Raw genomic sequence first — 22,640 nt, 5'->3', positions numbered from 1 at the left:
AACTCACTGCCTGAAAGGGTGGTTGAGGCAGAAACCCTCATCGCATTTAAAATCTACTTGGATATGCACGTGAAGTGCCGTAACCTACAGGGCTACGGACCAAGAGCTGGAAAGTGGGATTAGGCTGGATGGCTCTTTTTCGGCCGGCATGGACACGATGGGCCGAATGGCCTCTTTCAGAGACGTAAACTTCTGTGACTCTATAATTCTTTGTGTGCTTCCTGAGTTCACTCCTGAAAGGCTTGAAACTGATTGATTTTTTTTTGGAGGGGGCTGTTATTTTCACCTGAGTGGATGAATCAAATCCCGAACAGGATTGTCAGGCCCCCTCAGATATGTTGAAAGTTAAAATCATCCTTACCTCCAGCCTTTCTTCTTAATGATGTTTCCCAGTATGACTTCAGCCCTAGAAAGAGAGGGAGAGTGAGGCAAAGAAAGAGGTGCCAGCAACACCCACATCCCCGCCGGCACACTTGAGGCCTTCCGCGACCGGTGGGTGCTGCGGGGACTGGAGTGCATCATCACGCCGGCAAACCAAATTTTAATTTAATTTGTTAAGTTTTAGTTAAAAGTTTTATTAAGTTCCAGTTAATTTGGTTCAACAAAAAGGGGAACACCCATACCCCAAGAATTTTTTTAAAAAGTTATCACATCAGGCCTTCACTCACTAGGCCCGGGGCTTGGGATCGGGGGTGGCGGGGGGGGGGAGGGAAGATTGGAGTCGGGGGTCAATGGTTGGATCAGGAGCAGAGGGAGGATCAGGGCCGGGGGTCAGGGGTCGGGCCGGGAGCAGAAGCAAGATAGGGTCAGGGGTCGGATCGGGAGCAGAGGGAAGTAGGGGGTCGGGGGGTCAAGGGTCTCGGCTCGGGAACAGAGTGGGAAATTGGAGCCAAGGGTCGTATTGGGAGCAGAGCGGAGATCGGGGGCTGGGGATCAGGGGTCGGATCGGGGAGCAAGAGGGGAGATTGGGGCCGTGGGTCAGGGGTCAGGGGTCGGAGCAGAGGGGAGATCGGGGGTCATGGGGACGAGTTGGAGCAGAGTGGAGATCGGGGCCGGAATCAGGGGTGACGAACAGGCGTTCGGCCCTTTATTTGCATATGCAAATGAGCCTAATGCCTACTTAAAGATCGTCTCTTGTGTACTCTTCTGATGGGTACATAAACAAATAGACTGTAACTAAAATAACTTTAAATAAAACTTAACAAATTAAATTAAAATTTGGTTGCTGGGGGTGACGATGCACTCCAGTCCCTGCGGCGCACACCGGCCGCGGAATGCCTCGAGTGTGCCGGCGGACACCGCGTGCTCCATCTCCAGGGCCACCCGGGCGTGAACATGGCCGCGGAACAGAGGCGGGCAATTGGGCCGAACGATCCCCTTCGACCGCCCGCTGCCTGGACCTGTTAATGGCCACTTTGGCCAGGCCCAGGAGCAGTTCAATGAGGAGGTTCGCCTCTTGTGTATCGTCCCCCGATATGGCGGGCGGCGCAATTCCGGACGGCAACACGCGCGCGCTTCCTGTCCGCCATTTTGGGGCCTTAGGAGGCCGAGCAGCGCCCGAAAAATGGCGGGGGACGGGCCGCGTGGACCAGTTTCCAGGCCCTGGCGTCTTGCGCTGTGGAGCTCGACCCTTTTCGACAATGCAAAGGAAATGATACGGGCCCAATTTCCCCATCGGAAAATCAGTTGGAGTTCTGTGTGACGTACTTGCCAGAAGCATAGATCTCCGAGGTGTCGAACAGGTTGACCCCATTCTCATAGGCCACGGTCAAGATCTCTTCAGCTGCCTGTGGAGAAGGGTGAAAAAACAGCACGGGAAAGCATCAAACAAAAACAGGCTCGTCTAACAATATAACAACTTATATAACGCCTTTTACATCCCCAGGGCACCCCAAAGCGCTTCATAGCCAAATTTTTGACGTGTGGTCAGTGTTGTAAATGTAGGAAACGCGGCAGCCAATTTACGCACAGCAAGCTCCCACAAACAGCAATGTGATAATGACCAGATCATCTATTTTTAGGTTGAGAGATACAGGAAACTTTTTTTTATCTGGCACCGACGGGACCGACGTGGTGCCGGTTCATCAAAAATTCCAGATAACCGAAAGCTATAGTAAAAGATACGGAGAGCTGAGAGCTCCGTATAAAGCAACAAACCCTGTTGCTTAGCAACAGGCTCAGAACAATGGCCACAAGTTCCAAGCGTCTCTGTAGCTTAGCAACAGCTGCAGCCACACCCTTGCACAGCAACAGATCGAGGAACACAAGTACAATATGAAGTAAAACTTACCGGAACCTACTCCTGAATTTTGCCGGTTAACCGAGATTTCCGGTTATTTAGGTGCCGGTAAATCGAAAGTTTCCTGTAAATATTGGCCCCAGGACACCGGGGATAACTTCCATTAGTGGCCCCGTCTTTTACATCCACCTGAGAGGGACAGACAGGGCCCTCGGTTTGACGTCTCATCCGAAAGACGGCACCTCCAACAGTGCGGCGCTCCCTCGGCACTGGCACTGGGAGTGTCGGCCTGGATTATGGGCTCAAGTCTCTGAAGCGGGACTCGAACCCACGACTTTCTGACTGGTAAGTGAGAGAGAGAGAGAGAGAGAGTGCCACCCACTGAGCCACGGCTGGAAGTAAGGGCAGAGAGGTGTTGATGATGTTGAGGGGTTCCAGTAATGTAAATTGGGAATAACCATTTCCACTGGTTGGTTGAGGGTCATCACCGGATTATCGAAGGGAGAGGCTGGAATAATATTAATTTACACAGTGTTGTTAGGACGTGACCAGAAACAGCGAGGGAAACGGAATCCAGGTAGCTTTTAAAAAGGTCAGTGGAGAAATGTTTGACAAAGAGCATTTTTAAAGGATCTGGAGACAGGACAAGGGGAATGGGACTTTCAGAGAGAGGGTAGAGGGGCAATGGCCCGAATAGCCTCCGTCATTGCTGTCTGTGGAATAAATGGGTCTTTTTCGGGGTGGCAGGCGGTGACTAGTGGGGTACCGCAGGGATCAGTGCTTGGGCCCCAGCTATTCACAATATATATCAATGATTTGGATGAGGGAACCAAAGGTAATATTTCCAAGTTTGCCGACAACACGAAACTAGGTGGGATTTGTAATGATCAATAACATGTCATTCTAGAGTGGTACACTAGATGGAGCCATAGAGCTGTATATTTAGGTGTATGTGTTTAAGATTACACTACCCACGATGCACTAGGCTACCCACAAGGCAGTAGTCAAGATGGCTGCCTGCACACAGAAGCACACATGCTGAATCTCTACAGATGCTGTACCTAGAGAACGTGTACTGAATAAATGACTAGCTAGAAGCTAGCTGTGTTCATAATAAGAATGTCTAGTTATTAATGAACATAACACGGTACCAGGATTGGTGAAGATCTGCTGAAAATTGTGAAAAGCGACATGGAGAATTTGAGGCCACCGGAGTTTTTGAATCTCACGGGAAATGTCGACTACAATTGGCGGACTTTCAAACAACAATTCAAACTCTACATTGCTGCCATCAGATTCGGTACGAAGCCAGACGCAAGAAAAATAGCGTTGCTGCTCACGGTTGCAGGCCCATAGGCGATAGAGGTATTTAATACATTTGTATTTAATCCAGAGGAGAACAGGGAAAATTTAGACGATGTGCTAAAGAAATTTGATACACATTGTTCTCCCAAAAAGAATGAAACCTATGAAAGATACGTGTTCCGTTCGAGGACACAGCGGCAAAATGAGATTTTGATAGCTTTGTGACCGATCTGAAACTGAAAGCACAGACATGTAATTTCTCATGAACTGAAAGCATCCATGATTTGTGACCAGATTGTGTTTGGTATTCAGGATAAAATGGTCAGGGAACATCTGTTGAGAGAAACCAAACTGACATTGGAAAATGCTGTGAAAATATGCCAAGCCAGTGAGCTAGCTCGACAGCACGCGAAGACTTTCAGTGAAATCAATAATGATGCAATTGTAGTAAGTGCTGCTGTCGGTGCTGTGTCCTACAAAGGGAAGAAACATGGGCAGAACAGAAATGAAAAGCAATCGGAGGAAGGAATTTTAATTGTAAACGCTGTGGTTACAAACACCAGTTAAAACAATGCCCAGCGTTTGGAAAAATGTGCACAAAATGTCATGGAAAGAATCACTTTGCCAAACAATGCTTTTCAAAAGTAACAACAAAGAAAGGGCAACAAGTCAATATGATTGAGGACACTGATTTAAGTGAGACATTTTTTGTACGAATGGTGTCATGTGACAATGTCAAAAATGATACAGAAAATATGCAGCCCTCAGATATGGACAATGCTGAACATAAAATTAATGCAGTAAAAGAGGACAAATGGATGATCCCACTGCAGGTAAATGGAGCATTAGTTACATTGAAACTAGACACTGGGGCAAAAGCAAACTTAATCAGTATGAGTGACATTAAAAACATGAAAGAAAAGCCCAAAATACAGAAAAAGTCAGTACTACTGAAGGACTATAATGGACAAAAAATAGATAGCTTATGTGTATGCAGACTTAAAGTGACAGTCAAAGACAAAGTGCATCATCTCATGTTTTCTGTTGTGGCTGAAGGACTTGATTCACTACTGGGTGACAAAGCTTGTGAGGACTTAGAACTGGTCAAGAGAGTATACCGTATAAACTATACCATAAACAGACCAGATGACTCAGTGGATTCTGTAGTAAATAATTTCCAGGATGTGTTAAAAGGATTTGGAGTTCTACCATTCACTTACAAGATCCAGCTAAAGGAGGATGCTCAGCCAGTGGTACATGCTCCACGAAGAGTTCCAGCACCCTTGCGTGACCGGCTCAAGAATGAACTGGACAGAATGACCACACTAGGAGTCATCAGGAAAGTCGAAGAGCCAACAGACTGGGTTAACTCCATGGTATGTGTAAAGAAAAAGAACAATGATCTAAGAATATGCATGGATCCAAAGGACTTAAATGCAAACATAAAACGTGAACACTACCAGATTCCCAAGCGAGAAGAAATCACCAGTGAAATGTCAGGTGCCAGATACTTTACAAAGCTCGATGCCTCACAAGGAATTTGGCAACTAAAACTGGATGAAGAGAGCACCAAATACTGTACCTTCAGCACACTATTTGGCAGGTATTGTTTATTCAGAATGCCTTTCGGGATAATATCTGCATCTGAAATCTTTCATAGAGCGATGGAACACATAATTGAAGGTCTGGAAGGAGTTCGGGTCTATGTTGATGACATCATCATCTGGGGCTCCACACTGAAAGAACACAATGAGTGACTGACTAAAGTGCTACAGAGCATACGCCAGAATGGACTGAAGATCAACAAAGCCAAGTGTCAGTTTGGCATCCAGGAAGTCACTTTCCTAGGAGATATTCTATCTGGTAAAGGACTAGAGCCAGATATGGAAAAAGTAAACGCCATACTCAAAATGCCCCGACCCACTGACAAAAAAGGAGTACTACGCATCATGGGGATGATAAACTTCATTGGAAAGTTCATTCCTAACTTGTCAGCCAAGACAACCTGTCTGCGAGACCTGCTACATAAAACAAATGAGTTCGCATGGACAGAAAGACATGAACAAGAGTGGATGAACCTCAAAACAGTGCTGACAACCACACCTGTACTCACTTTCTGTGACCCAACAAAGAGAATCAAAGTGTCAATGGATGCATCAAAAGATGGCCTAGGTGCGGTCTTGCTACAAGCAGAGGGTGAAGATTGGAAGCCTGTTGCCTATGCCTCCAGGTCTATGACTGATACTGAGTGTCGATACGCCCAGATTGAAAAGGAATGTCTAGGCTTGGTAGTTGGATTAGAAAAGTTCCATGGCTACATATATGGACTTCCCACCTTCACAGTTGAGACAGACCACAGCCCACTGGTTGCCATCATAAAAAAGAACCTGAATGAGATGTCTCCAAGGATTCAACGACTCATGATGAAGCTGCAAAGATATGACTTTGAACTGATCTACACACCAGGCAAATACATAGTGTTAGCAGATGCACTATCCCGAGCACCCACAATGAGTCATGTGAGCTCTACTGAAGAAGACGTGGATGTTCATGTGAGTATGGTCACTGCTGCGCTGCCTGTGTCAGACACAAAATCAAAGCAAATAGCAGAAGAAACAGTAAAAGATACAGTGTTACAAACAGTAATAGAAAACATTCATCATGATTGGCCAAAAGGTTCCTGTCCAAAATACTTTCACATAAGGTCAGAATTGAGTGTCGCAAGTGGACTATTACTAAAACAGAACAGAATAGTCATTCCACAGGCTCTACGTCAAGACATGCTCAAAAGGATTCATGAGGGACACCTCGGAATTGAAAAATGCAAAAGGAGAGCAAGAGACACTATTTATTGGCCTGGCATAAATAAGGACATTGAGAACATGATAGGCAAATGTGAGACATGTCAGAAACACCAAACAAACAAACAAAGGAATCAATGATAGTAGCTGACTTACCAACAGCACCATGGCAAAAGGTTGGTATGGACCTCTTTCATTTAAATGGTAAAGAATATCTAATAGTGATTGACTACTATTCTAACTACCCTGAGATGGCGCTGCTCTCAAGCACAACAGCAAGCAGTGTCATAATGCATGTGAAATCCATCTTCGCCAGACATGGAATTCCCAGGATTGCCATTAGCGACAATGGTCCGTGCTTCAACTGTAAGGAGTGGCAACAGTTTGCAGCACAGTATGACTTTCAGCACATCACATCCAGTCCTTTGTATGCTCAGTCAAATGGTAAGGCAGAGAAAGGTGTTCAAGTTCTCAAGCAGCTACTGAAGAAAGCGACAGAAAGCAAGTCTGATCCTTATCTCGCCCTGCTGAGCTACCGAGCCTCACCTTTAGACTGTGGTTCTTCACCTGCTGAACTACTTATGGGTCGCAAGTTGCGCACCACGCTACCCTGCTGTGCAAAAGAAAAGCAGAGTAAGGAACTGAGACAGAGACTTCAACTGTTAAAGCTGAAACAGAAATCATACTATGACAAGTCATCCAAAACTCTAAAACCATTGACAAGGGATGATGTTGTCAGGATTGAGGATCCAGATGCATGGAACAGGAAAGCTACAGTTCTTGAGGAAGTATGACCAAGGTCATACACTGTTAGAACTGAGGAAGGACAGATTCTCAGGAGGAACCGCCGTTCCCTCCTGAAAACACAAGAAACTATCCAAGAGCAGATTGATGACAATGCCGCAACTGAATCTTGTCATTCACCACCAGAACAATCTCATGAAAACACATCAGACTTACCCGTGCTGAGAAGATCCACATGTGTAGTAAAAAAGCCTGATAGACTTAATCTTTGAGTACAAAGAAAAAACTATATTGAAAATGTATTGACTGTTGTGAAAATGTTTATGTTTATAGAGCACTAACAAAAGTGTTACTGATATCATCTTTATCATTTTTCTTGAAAGTTGATTGATATTGATTTTGTTAACCTCAAAGAAAAGGGGGTGTAATGATCAATAACATGTCATTCTAGAGTGGTACACTAGATGGAGCCGTAGAGATGTATATTTAGTTGTATGTGTTTAAGACTACACTACCCACGATGCACTAGGCTACCCACAAGGCAGTAGTCAAGATGGCTGCCTGCACACAGAAGCACACATGCTGAATCTCTACAGATGCTGTACCTAGAGAACGTGTACTGAATAATTGACTAGCTAGAAGCTAGCTGTTCATAATAAGAATGTCTAGTTATTAATGAACATAACAGGATTGTGAGTTGTGAGGAGGATGCAAGGAGGCTTCAAGGCGATTTAGACAAGTTGAGTGAGTGGGCAAATACATGGCAGGTGCAGTATAACGTGGATAAATGTGAAGTTATCCACTTCGGTAGGAAAAACAGAAAGGCAGCGTATTATTTAAATGGTGATAGATTGGGAAATGTTGATGTACAGAGGGACTTGGGTGTCCTTGTACATCAGTCACTGAAAGCAAACATGCAGGCGCAGCAAACAGTTAGGAAGGCAAATGGTATGTTGGTCTTCATTGCAAGAGGATTTGAGTACAGGAGCAAGGATGTCTTACTACAGTTATTCAGGGCCTTGGTGAGACCACACCCGGAGTACTGTGTGCAGTTTTGGTCCCCTTACCTAAGAAAGAATATACTTGCCATAGAGGGAGTGCAGCGAAGGTTCACCAGACTGATTCCTGGGATGGCAGGACTGTCATATGAGGAGAGATTGGGTAGACTAGGCCTGTATTCATTAGAGTTTAGAAGAATGAGAGGGGATCTCATTGAAACGTATAAAATTCTGACAGGGCTAGACAGACTGGATGCAGGGAGGATGTTTCCCCTGGCTGGGGGGGCTCTAGAACGAGGGGGTCACAATCTCAGGATACGGGGTAAGACATTTAGGACTGAGATGAGGAGAAATTTCTTCACTCAGGGGGTGGTGAACCTGTGGAATTCTCTGCCACAGAAGGCTGTGGAGGCCAAGTCACTGAATATATTTAAGAAGGAGATAGATCGATTTCTGGACGCAAAAGGCATCAAGGGGTATGGGGAGAGAGCGGGAATATAATCTTGAGATAGAGGATCAGCCATGATCATATTGAATGGCGGAGCAGGCTCGAAGGGCCGAATGGCCTACTCCTGCTCCTATTTTTCTATGTAACATTCTCCAATTGGTAGAATGGACCAGACTGGAAGCCACCATTGCACGCGAGAGGTGTGGGGCAGCATTAGCCCAAGTGAGGTGGACATCTAGCCGGGTGGACCACTTACCTCCTCGGAGATCTGGGATCCAATCGTCACCCAACTCCCTGTAAGGAAATGAACGACAGGACAATCAGTTCCGAGTTACAACGGGGAGTGAAGGTGTGGTCTGACTCATTCACCCGCAAAGACCTCCCCTCCCGCACACTGCAAGATCCCCACAAACAGATCATCTGTTTTTTAGTGATGTTGGTTGAGGGTTATCATTGGTCCCAGGACACTGGGGAGAACTCCTCCTGCTCTTCTTCGAAATAGGATCTTTTACGTCCACCTGAGAGGGCAGACGGGGCCTTCGGTTTAACTGCACCTCCGACAGTGCGGCGCTCCCTCAGTACTGGCACTGGGCGTGTCAGCCTGAGATTATGGGCTCAAGTCTCTGGAGTGGGACTTGAACCCACAACCTCCTGACTCAGAGGCGAGAGTATGCGACCCACTGAGCCACGATTGATACGTTGAGTGACCAGGAGCGGGAATCCTGGCTCATTTCGCACCCTCGAGGGGCGCTGAGGCCAGGTGTAGCCTCTGAACTGATGACGTGGCGGGCAGGCGATCTAACCCCTGACCTACGACCCTCCAAAACTCAGCATTACCTCACAGCTTCCTTAATCTGGCCCGCCAAGGGTCCCATAACACCGTCTGACATAAAGCAATATTGCAGGAAGAATGTTCCTTTGGGGTAAGTGTGTTTATAAACAACTTCAAAACCCGAAGCCCAAATAGCTCACCCCCTGCCCCAGTCCCTTTGCTGGGTTTCAGCACCTGATATTAAACCTTACACTGCCCCCCGCCCCGTGTCACACACACACATACACTAAATCCGACCCATGTAACGCTGATCACCACTACTTACCAATACCCACACATGAGATCCGCAGTCCTGATTTCCCCAGGTTCCTGCAATAGGAAATACATCAAATAATGTAAATATTCCTGGGAAATCCCACGTTGGATCGTCATTGGTTGCAGTGGGGTTCAAGACCCATTATTGGTGCAGTGTAGAGGGAGCTTTACTCTGTATCTAACCCGTGCTGTACCTGCCCTGGGAGTGTTTGATGGGACAGTGTAGAGGGAGCTTTACTCTGTATCTAACCCGTGCTGTACCTGCCCTGGGAGTGTTTGATGGGACAGTGTAGAGGGAGCTTTACTCTGTATCTAACCGTGCTGTACCTGCCCTGGGAGTGTTTGATGGGACAGTGTAGAGGGAGCTTTACTCTGTATCTAACCCGTGCTGTACCTGCCCTGGGAGTGTTTCATGGGACAGTGTAGAGGGAGCTTTACTCTGTATCTAACCCGTGCTGTACCTGCCCTGGGAATGTTTGATGGGACAGTGTAGAGGGAGCTTTACTCTGTTTCTAACCTGTGCTGTACCTGCCCTGGGTGTGTTTGATGGGACAGTGTAGAGGGAGCTTTACTCTGTATCTAATCCGTGCTGTACCTGCCCTGGGAGTGTTTGATGGGACAGTGTAGAGGGAGCTTTACTCTGTACCTAATCCGTGCTTTACCTGCCCTGGGAGTGTTTGATGGGACTGTGTAGAGGGAACTTTACTCTGTATCTAACCCGTGCTGTACCTGCCCTGGGAGTGTTTGATGGGGACAGTGTAGAGGAAGCTTTACTCTGTATCTAACCCCGTGCTGTACCTGCCCTGGGATTGTTTGATGGGACAGTGTAGAGTGAGCTTTACTCTGTATCTAACCCGTGCTGTACCTGCCCTGGGATTGTTTGATGGGACAGTGTAGAGTGAGCTTTACTCTGTATCTAACCCGTGCTGTACCTGCCCTGGGAGTGTTTGATGGAGCAGTGTAGAGGGAGCTTTACTCTGTATCTAACGCGTGCTGTATCTGCCCTGGGCGTGTTTGATGGGACAGTGTAGAGGGAGCTTTACTCTGTATCTAACCCGTGCTGTACCTGACCTGGGAGTGTTTGATGGGACGGTGTAGAGGGAGCTTTACTCTGTATCTAACCTGTGCTGTACCTGCCCTGTGAGTGTTTGATGGGACGGTGTAGAGGGAGCTTTACTCTGCATCTAACGCGTCCTGTACCTGCCCTGGGAGTGTTTGATGTGACAGTGCAGAGGGAGCTTTACTCTGCATCTAACCCATGCTGTACCTGCCCTGGGTGTGTTTGATGGGACAGTGTAGAGGGAGCTTTACTCTATATCTAACCCATGCTGTACCTGCCCTGGGAGTATTTGATGGGACTGTGTAGAGGGAGCTTTACTCTGTATCTAACCCGTGCTGTACCTGCCCTGGGAATGTTTGATGGAACAGTGCAGAGGGAGCTTTACTCTGTATCTACCCCGTGCTGTACCTGCCCTGGGAGTGTTTGATGGGACAGTGTGGAGGGAGCTTTACTCTGTATCTAACCCATGCCGTACCTGCCCTGGGAGTGTTTGATGGGACAGTGTAGAGGGAGCTTTACTCTGTATCTAACCCGTGCTGTACCTGCCCTGGGAGTGTTTGATGGGACTGTGTAGAGGGAGCTTTACTCTGTATCTAACCCGTGCTGTACCTGCCCTGGGAGTGTTTGATGGGACTGTGTAGAGGGAGCTTTACTCTGTATCTAACCCGTGCTGTACCTGCCCTGGGAGTGTTTGATGGGACTGTGTAGAGGGAGCTTTACTCTGTATCTAACCCGTGCTGTACCTGCCCTGGGAGTGTTTGATGGGGCAGTGCAGAGGGAGCTTTACTCTGTATCTAACCCGTGCTGTACCTGCCCTGGGAGTGTTTGATGGGACAGTGTAGAGGGAGCTTTACTCTGTATCTAACCCATGCTGTACCTGCCGTGGGTGTGTTTGATGGGACAGTGTAGAGGGAGCTTTACTCTGTATCTAACCCGTGCTGTACCTGCCCTGGGAGTGTTTGATGGGACAATGTAGAGGGAGCTTTACTCTGTATCTAACCCGTGCTGTACCTGCCCTGGGAGTGTTTGATGGGACAGTGTAGAGGGAGCTTTACTCTGTATCTAACCCGTGCTGTACCTGCCCTGGGAGTGTTTGATGGGACAGTGTAGAGGGAGCTTTACTCTGTATCTAACCCGTGCTGTACCTGCCCTGGGAGTGTTTGATGGGACAGTGTAGAGGGAGCTTTACTCTGTATCTAACCCGTGCTGTACCTGCCCTGGGAGTGTTTGATGGGACAGTGTGGAGGGAGCTTTACTCTGTATCTAACCCGTGCTGTACCTGCCCTGGGAGTGTTTGATGGGACAGTGTAGAGGGAGATTTACTCTGTATCTAACCCGTGCTGTACCTGCCCTGGGAGTGTTTGATGGGACAGTGTGGAGGGAGCTTTACTCTGTATCTAACCCGTGCTGTACCAGCCCTGGGAGTGTTTGATGGGACAGTGTGGAGGGAGCTTTACTCTGTATCTAACCCGTGCTGTACCTGCCCTGGGAGTGTTTGATGGGACAGTGTAGAGGGAGCTTTACTCTGTATCTAACCCGTGCTGTACCTGCCCTGGGAGTGTTTGATGGGGCAGTGTAGAGGGAGCTTTACTCTGTATCTAACCCGTGCTGTACCTGCCCTGGGAGTGTTTGATGGGACAGTGTAGAGGGAGCTTTACTCTGTATCTAACCCGTGCTGTACCTGCCCTGGGAGTGTTTGATGGGACAGTGTAGAGGGAGCTTTACTCTGTATCTAACCTGTGCTGTACCTGCCCTGGGAGTGTTTGATGGGACAGTGTAGAGGGAGCTTTACTCTGTATCTAACCCGTGCTGTACCTGCCCTGGGAGTGTTTGATGGGACAGTGTAGAGGGAGCTTTACTCTGTATCTAACCTGTGCTGTACCTGCCCTGGGAGTGTTTGATGGGACAGTGTAGAGAGAGCTTTACTCTGTATTTAACCCATGCTGTACCTGACCTGGGAGTGTTTGATGGGACAGTGTAGAGGGAGCTTTACTCTGTATCTAACCCGTGCTGTACCTGCCCTGGGAGTGTTTGATGGGACAGTGTAGAGGGAGCTTTACTCTGTATCTAACTCGTGCTGTACCTGCCCTGGGAGTGTTTGATGGGACAGTGTAGAGGGAGCTTTACTCTGTATCTAACCCGTGCTGTACCTGCCCTGGTAGTGTTTGATGGGACAGTGTAGAGGGAGCTTTACTCTGTATCTAACCCGTGCTGTACCTGCCCTGGAAGTGTTTGATGGGACAGTGTAGAGGGAGCTTTACTCTGTATCTAACCCGTGCTGTACCTGCCCTGGGAGTGTTTGATGGGACAGTGTAGAGGGAGCTTTACTCTGTATCTAACCCGTGCTGTACCTGCCCTGGGAGTGTTTGATGGGACAGTGTAGAGGGAGCTTTACTCTGTATCTAACCCGTGCTGTACCTGCCCTGGGAGTGTTTGATGGGACAGTGTAGAGGGAGCTTTACTGTGTATCTAACCCGTGCTGTACCTGACCTGGGAGTGTTTGATGGGACAGTGTAGAGGGAGCTTTACTCTGTATGTAACCCGTGCTGTACCTGCCCTGGGAGAGTTTGATGGGACAGTGTAGAGGGAGCTTTACTCTGTATCTAACCCGTGCTGTACCTGCCCTGGGAGTGTTTGATGGGACAGTGTAGAGGGAGCTTTACTGTGTATCTAACCCGTGCTGTACCTGCCCTGGGAGAGTTTGATGGGACAGTGTAGAGGGAGCTTTACTGTGTATCTAACCCGTGCTGTACCTGACCTGGGAGTGTTTGATGGGACAGTGTAGAGGGAGCTTTACTCTGTATGTAACCCGTGCTGTACCTGCCCTGGGAGAGTTTGATGGGACAGTGTAGAGGGAGCTTTACTGTGTATCTAACCCGTGCTGTACCTGCCCTGGGAGTGTTTGATGGGACAGTGTAGAGGGAGCTTTACTGTGTATCTAACCCGTGCTGTACCTGACCTGGGAGTGTTTGATGGGACAGTGTAGAGGGAGCTTTACTCTGTATGTAACCCGTGCTGTACCTGCCCTGGGAGAGTTTGATGGGACAGTGTAGAGGGAGCTTTACTCTGTATCTAACCCGTGCTGTACCTGCCCTGGGAGTGTTTGATGGGACAGTGTAGAGGGAGCTTTACTGTGTATCTAACCCGTGCTGTACCTGCCCTGGGAGAGTTTGATGGGGGAACTCCCGGCCAAGACCAATTCCACCCCCTCTTTTGCTCACTGCACCTCCTCTCTCACCCCACGCACAAAGAGCTTTTATATAACCCCGGTCCCTGCCCCATCCCCCACAGCCACTGTTTGGGTCACCATCTCTGATTGGCTGTATTCCTGATGGTTTCATCACACGGCTCCCTCCCCAACTGCTCCGCCATTGGCCGCCCAACAAATGCATCATTGTGGCGTCCCAATCGGCCAATCGGAGTGCGAACAAACTCTTTGTTACCCGATTGGGTGTTTGTTGATTGTCCAGTTAGGCTGCCTTTTCTCCGATATTTTTAATAACTGATGAACAAAAGCGATGAAAGAAAATGTAAGAACAATTATTTTTCATGCCCCCTATGCTATTTCCCCAGAGTTGCTCGCAGTGGGAGATTAAACTTCAGCTGCTTCCTCAATGACCTTCCCTCCAACATAAGATCAGAAATGGGGATGTTCGCTGATGACTGCACAGTGTCCAGCGCCATTCACAACTCCTCAGATAATGAAGCAGTCCATGCCCGCATGCAACAAGACCTGGATGATGTTCAGGCTTGGGCTGATAAGTGGCAGGTAACATTCGCGCCACAGAAGTGCCAGGCAATGACTATCTCCAACAAGCGAGAGTCTAACCATCTCCCCTTGACATTCAACGGCATTAACATCGCCGAATCCCCCACCATCAACATCCTGGGGGTCACCATTGACCAGAAACTTAACTGGACCAGCCACATAAATACTGTGACTACAAGAGCAGGTCAGAGGCTGGGTATTCAGCGGCGAGTGTCTCACCTCCTTACTCCCCAAAGCCTTTCCACCATCTACAAGGCACAAGTAAACAAGGCACAATTAAGGAGTGTGATGGAATACTCTCCACTTGCCTGGATGAGTGCAGCTCCAACAACACTCAAGAAGCTCGACACCATCCAGGACAAAGCAGCCGCTTGATTGGCGCCCCATCCACCACCTTAAACATCCACTCCCTCCACCACCGGCGCACCGTGGCTGCAGTGTGTACCATCTACAAGATGCACTGCAGCAACTCGCCAAGGCTTCTTCGGCAGCACCTCCCAAACCCGCGACCTCTTCCACCTAGAAGGACAAGGGCAGCAGGCGCATGGGAACACCACCACCTCCAAGTTCCCCTCCCAGTCACACACCATCCTGACTTGGAAGATATCGGCTGATCCTTCATCGGCGCTGGGTCAAGATCCTGGAACTCCCTCCCTAACAGCACTGTGGGAGCACCTTCACCACACGGACTGCAGCGGTTCAAGAAGGCGGCTCACCACCACCTTCTCAAGGGTCAACTAGGGATGGGCAATAACTGCTGGCCTTGCCAGCGACACCCACATCCCATAAACGAATTTCTGAAAAAAATTCCAGGAGACTCCAGGCTAGTCTTGGCTTTCCCTGTCTCTTTAACATAAGAATGTAAGAAATAGGAGCAGGAGTAGGCCATTCGGCCCCTCGAGCCTGTGCCACCATTCAATAAGATCATGGCTGATCCAATCTTGGCCTCAACACCACTTTCCCGCTCTCTCCCCGTACCCCTCGACTCCCCTGTAGTACAAATGTCTGTCAATCTCCGCCTTGAATATATTCACTGACTCCGCCTCCACAGCTCTCTGGGGTAGAGAATTCCAAAGATTCACCACCCTCTGAGAAGAAATTCCCCCTCATCTCCGTCTTAAATGGCCGACCGCTTATTCTGAAACTATGCCCCCCTAGTTCTAGATTCCCCCACGAGGGGAAACAACCTCTCAGCATCCACCCTGTCAAGCCCCCTCAGAATCTTATATGTTTCAATAAGATCACCTCTCATTCTTCTAAATTCCAATGAGTATAGGCCCAACCTGCTCAATCTTTCCTCATAAGTCAACCCCTTCATCTCTGGAATTATCCTAGTGAATCGTCTCTGAACTGCCTCCAATGCAAGTATATCCTTCCTTCAGTAAGGAGACCACAACTGTGCGCAGTACTCCAGGTGCGGTCTCACCAACGCCCTGTACAGTTGTAACAGGACTTCCCTACTTTTATACTCCATTCCCTTTGCAATAAAGGGCCAACATTCCATTTGCCTTCCTAATTACTTGCTGTACCTGCACGCTAACTGTTTGTGTTTCATGTACGAGGACCCCCAGATCCCTCTGTACCGCAGCATTCTGTAGTCTCACTCCATTTAAATAATAATTTGCTTTTTTATTCTTCCTTCCAAAGTGGATAACCTCACATTCTCCCACATTATACTCCACATGCCAAATCTTTGCCCACTCACTTAACCTCTCTATATCCCTGTGCAGACTCCTTGTGTCCTCCTCACAACTTGCTAACCCACCTATCTTTGTATCGTCAGCAAACTTGGATACATTACACTCGGTCCCTTCATCCAAGTCATTAATATAGATTGTAAATAGTTGAGGCCCCAGCACTGATCCCTGTGGCACCCCACTAGTTGCTGATTGCCAACCTGAACATGACCCATTTATCCCGACTCTCTGTTTTCTGTTTGTTCGCCAGTCCTCTATCCATGCTAATTAAGCCAGGAGACTCCACGAGATCTTTTTACGACTCCTGAGCTGATCTCTTGTGGCAGCTGGTGACAGATAGCGTGCAGGAGAAGAGGGGGGCCAAGGATCCCGAGGCACCGACTTGACGAGACAACGGCAACCAGAACATCCTCTGCTCCCGGCTCTTGTTCATTCTCTGCACCTGCTCCGAACAGTACCGCCGCCGACCCCTGACCTCCCCCGCCGACCCCTGACCTCCCCCCGCACCACCCCGCCGACCCCTGACCTCCACGCCAGTACGGTCGCTCACACTGGTTGGCATATTCCCCATGTGACATGTTGGCCTTGGAAGGAGTGCGGTGCAGATTCACCAGAATGGGACCAGGTCTCCAAGGGTTAGATTACCACGAGAGATTCAAAAGAATGAAAGACTTGCATTTATATAGCGCCTTTCACGACCACCGGACGTCCCAAAGGTGCTTTACAGCCAATGAAGTACCTTTGAAGTGTAATGTAGGAAAGGCGGTAACCAATTTGCGCACAGCAAGCTCCCACCAACAGCAATGTGATAAAGACCAGATAATCTCTGTTAGTGATCTTGATTGAGGGATAAATATTGGCCCCAGGACAGGGAACTCCCCCCTGCTCTTCTTCAAAACAGTGCCCGCGGGATCTTTCACGTCTACCTGAGAGGGCAGTCGGGGCCTTCTTTAACGTCTCATCCGAAAGACGGCATCTCTGACAGTGCAGCACTCCCCTGCTGTGTCAGCCTAGATTTTTTGTGGTCGAGTCTCTGGAGTGGGACTTGAACCCGCAACCTTCATGACTCAGAGGCAAGAGTGCGACACACTGAGCCACAGCTCCGTTTACCACATTTAACCGAGTTAGGATTATGGTGGGAGACCAGACTTCCTGTTTGAGGCTCACAGTGCTGAACATCACATGGCAGAGTCTGAGATACAAACCGTGCCTTAGTTTCTGCTGGTCGGCTTAAACTGGTCTCCATTTTAAAAGGGGCCCTCGATGGAGAGACGGGAGCACAGTGCAAGGGTGGAGGGGTAGGAAGGTGGAGACAAGGAAGGTAAACTTTACCCCACAGGTCAGAGTTCAAGGACAGTTCCCAGGAAAGCCCCTCGCGGTGAGGAAGGGGTTAATGTCTTACGGTACCTGTACTTCATGCCTGTTCCCTCTTGCTCCGTGTCTCCAAAGGCCAGCCCGTGCATTACGACGAACTCCTGCAGGTTCCTCTCCTGGCCCGGGGTAGCTCGGCCCCGCCACACCGGGCAACGCGGAATGGGTGACGATTGCCCACCCGACGGCCCCCTGCCGAGCCTGCGCTGGGTGCCTGCCCCATCAACCCTGGGCAACTGGCGCTGGGGGCTGGTGAACAGATCACTGGTGGGGGTCTTGTAGCTATACATTGCAGCGTGGGAGAGAGGGGAGTGAGAGAGGAGGGAGAGAGAGGGAGACAGAGGGAGAGAGAGAGAGAGAGAGAAAGAGGGAGGAGAGAGAAAGCGAAGAGAGAGAGATAGTGAGAGGAGAGAGAGAGAGAGGGAGACAGAGGGAGAGAGAGAGAGAGAGAAAGAGGGAGGAGAGAGAGATAGTGAGGGAGGAGAGAGGGAGGAGAGAGAGAGATAGTGAGAGAGGAGAGAGGGAGGAGAGAGAGAGATAGTGAGAGAGGAGGCAGAGAGAGACAGAGGAAGAGAGAGGGTGAGAGAGAGAGAAAGAGGGAGGAGAGAGAGATAGTGAGACAGAGAGAAGGGAGACAGAGAGGGAGAGAAAGGAAGAGAGGGAGAGATAGGGAGAGAGGAGAGGAGGAGAGGAGAGGAGAAGAGAGGAGAGAGGGAGAGAGAGAGGGAAAGAGAGGAGGAGAGAGAGTGAGATAGGGAGAGAGGAGAGGAGGAAAGGAGAGGAGAGGAGAAGAGAGGAGAGAAGAGGAGAGAGGGAGAGAGAGAGGGAAAGAGGAGGAGAGTGAGAGAGAGAGGGAGAGATAGGGAGAGAGGAGAGGAGGGAAGGAGAGAGGAGAAGAGAGGAGAGAAGAGGGGAGAGGAGAGAGGAGAGAATAATGGTGTGGTGAGGAGAGAAGTGAAGGATGGTGTGGAGAGCAGGGAGTCAGTATTCTCGATAAGAAGACTGGTTACTGGGAGCAGAGCGTGCTGTATCACATCGAGCCGCAGCAAAGCAGATGTGTGCTTGAGTGAAGTTTGACGGAGCTGACAGTGGAGATGTCAGGATATCACTGATCATCATCGCACTCGAGGGGGAAGAGACATGACGAGGAGCTCAGTCTGAGTTGTGTGTAGCCGCAGGGGTCGGTCTATGGTAGGGGTGGAGTGAAGGGGAGGGCGGTAGGACCAGGATGACAGTGTTCTATTCTCAGCTTCTCTTGCGGGCAGGATGATGCCAAAGACCTCGGCTTATTAAAATCTCAATTTGTTTGAACAGTCCATAATCACCACATAATCACAGTTACTCACTGTACGTGGCCAAACGTTCTTACTCCGAGGAGACACACGGAGCACAAATCAATGAATTCCGAGTCACCTCGAACCAGCACAGAACAAAAGAAAGAAATAAGGAATTCCATTTATAGAACGCCTTTCATGACCTCAGGACGTCCCAAAGCGCTTTAAGCCAAAAGAACATTTGACTGTATGTGGGTGATGGAAGAGCTGGTATCTGAGAGTGGGACAGGCTGTGTGTGGGTGATGGAGGAGCTGGTATCTGAGAGTGGGACAGGCTGTGTGTGGGTGATGGAGGAGCTGGTATCTGAGAGTGGGACAGGCTGTGTGTGTGGGTGATGGAGGAGCTGGTATCTGAGAGTGGGACAGGCTGTGTGTGTGGGTGATGGAGGAGCTGGTATCTGAGAGTGGGACAGGCTGTGTGTGGGTGATGGAGGAGCTGGTATCTGAAAGTGGGACAGGCTGTGTGTGGGTGATGGAGGAGCTGGTATCTGAGAGTGGGACAGGCTGTGTGTGGGTGATGGAGGAGCTGGTATCTGAGAGTGGGACAGGCTGTGTGTGGGTGATGGAGGAGCTGATATCTGAGAGTGGGACAGGCTGTGTGTGGGTGATGGAGGAGCTGGTATCTGAAAGTGGGACAGGCTGTGTGTGGGTGATGGAGGAGCTGGTATCTGAGAGTGGGACAGGCTGTGTGTGGGTGATGGAGGAGCTGGTATCTGAGAGTGGGACAGGCTGTGTGTGGGTGATGGAGGAGCTGGTATCTGAGAGTGGGACAGGCTGTGTGTGGGTGATGGAGGAGCTGGTATCTGAGAGTGGGACAGGCTGTGTGTGGGTGATGGAGGAGCTGGTATCTGAGAGTGGGACTGGCTGTGTGTGGGTGACGGAGGAGCTGGTATCTGAGAGTGGGACAGGCTGTGTGGGGGTGATGGAGGAGCTGGTATCTGAGAGTGGGACAGGCTGTGTGGGGGTGATGGAGGAGCTGGTATCTGAGAGTGGGACAGGCTGTGTGTGGGTGATGGAGGAGCTGGTATCTGAGAGTGGGACTGGCTGTGTGTGGGTGACGGAGGAGCTGGTATCTGAGAGTGGGACAGGCTGTGTGAGGGTGATGGAGGAGCTGGTATCTGAGAGTGGGACAGGCTGTGTGTGGGTGATGGAGGAGCTGGTATCTGAGAGTGGGACAGGCTGTGTGTGGGTGATGGAGGAGCTGGTATCTGAGAGTGGGACAGGCTGTGTGTGGGTGATGGAGGAGCTGGTATCAGAGAGTGGGACAGGCTGTGTGTGGGTGATGGAGGAGCTGGTATCTGAGAGTGGGACAGGCTGTGTGTGGGTGATGGAGGAGCTGGTATTTGAGAGTGGGACAGGCTGTGTGTGGGTGATGGAGGAGCTGGTATCTGAGAGTGGGACAGGCTGTGTGTGTGGGTGATGGAGGAGCTGGTATCTGAGAGTGGGACAGGCTGTGTGTGGGTGACGGAGGAGCTGGTATCTGAGAGTGGGACAGGCTGTGTGTGTGGGTGATGGAGGAGCTGGTATCTGAGAGTGGGACAGGCTGTGTGTGGGGGTGATGGAGGAGCTGGTATCTGAGTGTGGGACAGGCTGTGTGTGGGCGATGGAGGAGCTGGTATCTGAGAGTGGGACAGGCTGTGTGTGGGTGATGGAGGAGCTGGTATCTGAGAGTGGGACAAGCTGTGTGTGGGTGATGGAGGAGCTGGTATCTGAGAGTGGGACAGGCTGTGTGTGGGTGATGGAGGAGCTGGTATCTGAGAGTGGGACAGGCTGTGTGTCGGGGTGATGGTGGAGCTGGTATCTGAGAGTGGGACAGGCTGTGTGTGGGTGATGGAGGAGCTGGTATCTGAGAGTGGGACAGGCTGTGTGTGTGGGTGATGGAGGAGCTGGTATCTGAGAGTGGGGACAGGCTGTGTGTGTGTGATGGAGGAGCTGGTATCTGAGAGTGGGACAGGCTGTGTGTGGGTGATGGAGGAGCTGGTATCTGAGAGTGGGACAGGCTGTGTGTGTGTGATGGAGGAGCTGGTATCTGAGAGCGGGACAGGCTGTGTGTGTGGGTGATGGAGGAGCTGGTATCTGAGAGTGGGACAGACTGTGTGTGGGTGGGTGATGGAGGAGCTGGTATCTGAGAGTGGGACAGGCTGTGTGTGGGTGATGGAGGAGCTGGTATCTGAGAGTGGGACAGGCTGTGTGTGGGTGATGGAGCAGCTGGTATCTGAGAGTGGGACAGGCTGTGTGTGGGTGATGGAGCAGCTGGTATCTGAGAGTGGGACAGGCTGTGTGTGGGTGATGGAGGAGCTGGTATCTGAGAGTGGACAGGCTGTGTGTGGGTGATGGAGGAGCTGGTATCTGAGAGTGGGACAGGCTGTGTGTGGGTGATGGAGGAGCTGGTATCTGAGAGTGGGACAGGCTGTGTGTGTGGGTGATGGAGGAGCTGGTATCTGAGAGTGGGACAGACTGTGTGTGTGGGTGATGGAGGAGCTGGTATCTGAGAGTGGGACAGGCTGTGTGTGAGTGATGGAGGAGCTGGTATCTGAGAGTGGGACAGGCTGTGTGTGTGGGTGATGGAGGAGCTGGTATCTGAGAGTGGGACAGGCTGTGTGTGGGTGATGGAGGAGCTGGTATCTGAGAGTGGGACAGGCTGTGTGTGGGTGATGGAGGAGCTGGTATCTGAGAGTGGGACAGGCTGTGTGTGGGTGATGGAGGAGCTGATATCTGAGAGTGGGACAGGCTGTGTGTGGGTGATGGAGGAGCTGGTATCTGAGAGTGGGACAGGCTGTGTGTGTGGGTGATGGAGGATCTGGTATCTGAGAGTGGGACAGGCTGTGTGTGGGTGATGGAGGAGCTGGTATCTGAGAGTGGGACAGGCTGTGTATGGGTGATGGAGGAGCTGGTATCCGAGAGTGGGACAGGGCTGTGTGTGGGTGATGGAGGAGCTGGTATCTGAGAGTGGGACAGGCTGTGTGTGGTTGATGGAGGAGCTGGTATCTGAGAGTGGGACAGGCTGTGTGTGGGTGATGGAGGAGCTGCTATCTGAGAGTGGGACAGGCTGTGTGTGTGTGATGGAGGAGCTGGTATCTGAGAGTGGGACAGGCTGTGTGTGGGTGATGGAGGAGCTGGTATCTGAGAGTGGGACAGACTGTGTGTGGGTGATGGAGGAGCTGGTATCTGAGAGTGGGACAGGCTGTGTGTGTGGGTGATGGAGGAGCTGGTATCTGAGAGTGGGACAGGCTGTGTGTGGGTGATGGAGGAGCTGGTATCTGAGAGTGGGACAGGCTGTGTGTCGGGGTGATGGTGGAGCTGGTATCTGAGAGTGGGACAGGCTGTGTGTGGGTGATGGAGGAGCTGGTATCTGAGAGTGGGACAGGCTGGTGTGTGGGTGATGGAGGAGCTGGTATCTGAGAGTGGGACAGGCTGTGTGTGTGTGATGGAGGAGCTGGTATCTGAGAGTGGGACAGGCTGTGTGTGGGTGATGGAGGAGCTGGTATCTGAGAGTGGGACAGGCTGTGTGTGTGTGATGGAGGAGCTGGCTATCTGAGGAGTGGGACAGGCTGTGTGTGGGTGATGGAGTGCTGGTATCTGAGAGTGGGACAGGCTGTGTGTGTGGTGATGGAGGAGCTGGTATCTGAGAGTTGGGGACAGACTGTGTGTGGTGGGTGATGGAGGAGCTGGTATCTGAGAGTGGGACAGGCTGTGTGTGGGTGATGGAGGAGCTGGTATCTGAGAGTGGACAGGCTGTGGTGTGGGTGATGGAGGAGCTGGTATCTGAGAGTGGACAGGCTGTGTG

General features: G+C 50.3%; 1 protein-coding gene across 1 annotated transcript in view; it reads right to left on the bottom strand.

Moving 5' to 3' along the window:
- Positions 1–22,640, bottom strand: part of LOC147090495 (voltage-gated potassium channel subunit beta-2-like) — a 75,672-nt gene that overhangs the window by 39,637 nt on the left and 13,395 nt on the right. The window contains exons 2-5 of the mRNA XM_085977034.1: positions 9,633–9,676; positions 8,792–8,829; positions 1,708–1,787; positions 362–406 (exon numbers count right to left, since the gene is read on the bottom strand). Of these exons, the coding sequence (XP_085833160.1) occupies positions 362–406; positions 1,708–1,787; positions 8,792–8,829; positions 9,633–9,676 (207 nt within the window). The remainder of the gene's footprint in view (positions 1–361; positions 407–1,707; positions 1,788–8,791; positions 8,830–9,632; positions 9,677–22,640) is intronic.

This window comes from Somniosus microcephalus, unplaced genomic scaffold, assembly GCF_052327205.1.
Source record: "Somniosus microcephalus isolate GS21.2 unplaced genomic scaffold, FLI_Smic_1.0 unresolved_chr4, whole genome shotgun sequence".
Lineage (NCBI taxonomy): Eukaryota > Metazoa > Chordata > Chondrichthyes > Squaliformes > Somniosidae > Somniosus > Somniosus microcephalus.
The sequence above is the reverse complement of the archived record's forward strand: the minus strand, read 5'-3'. Positions and strand labels throughout refer to the sequence as shown.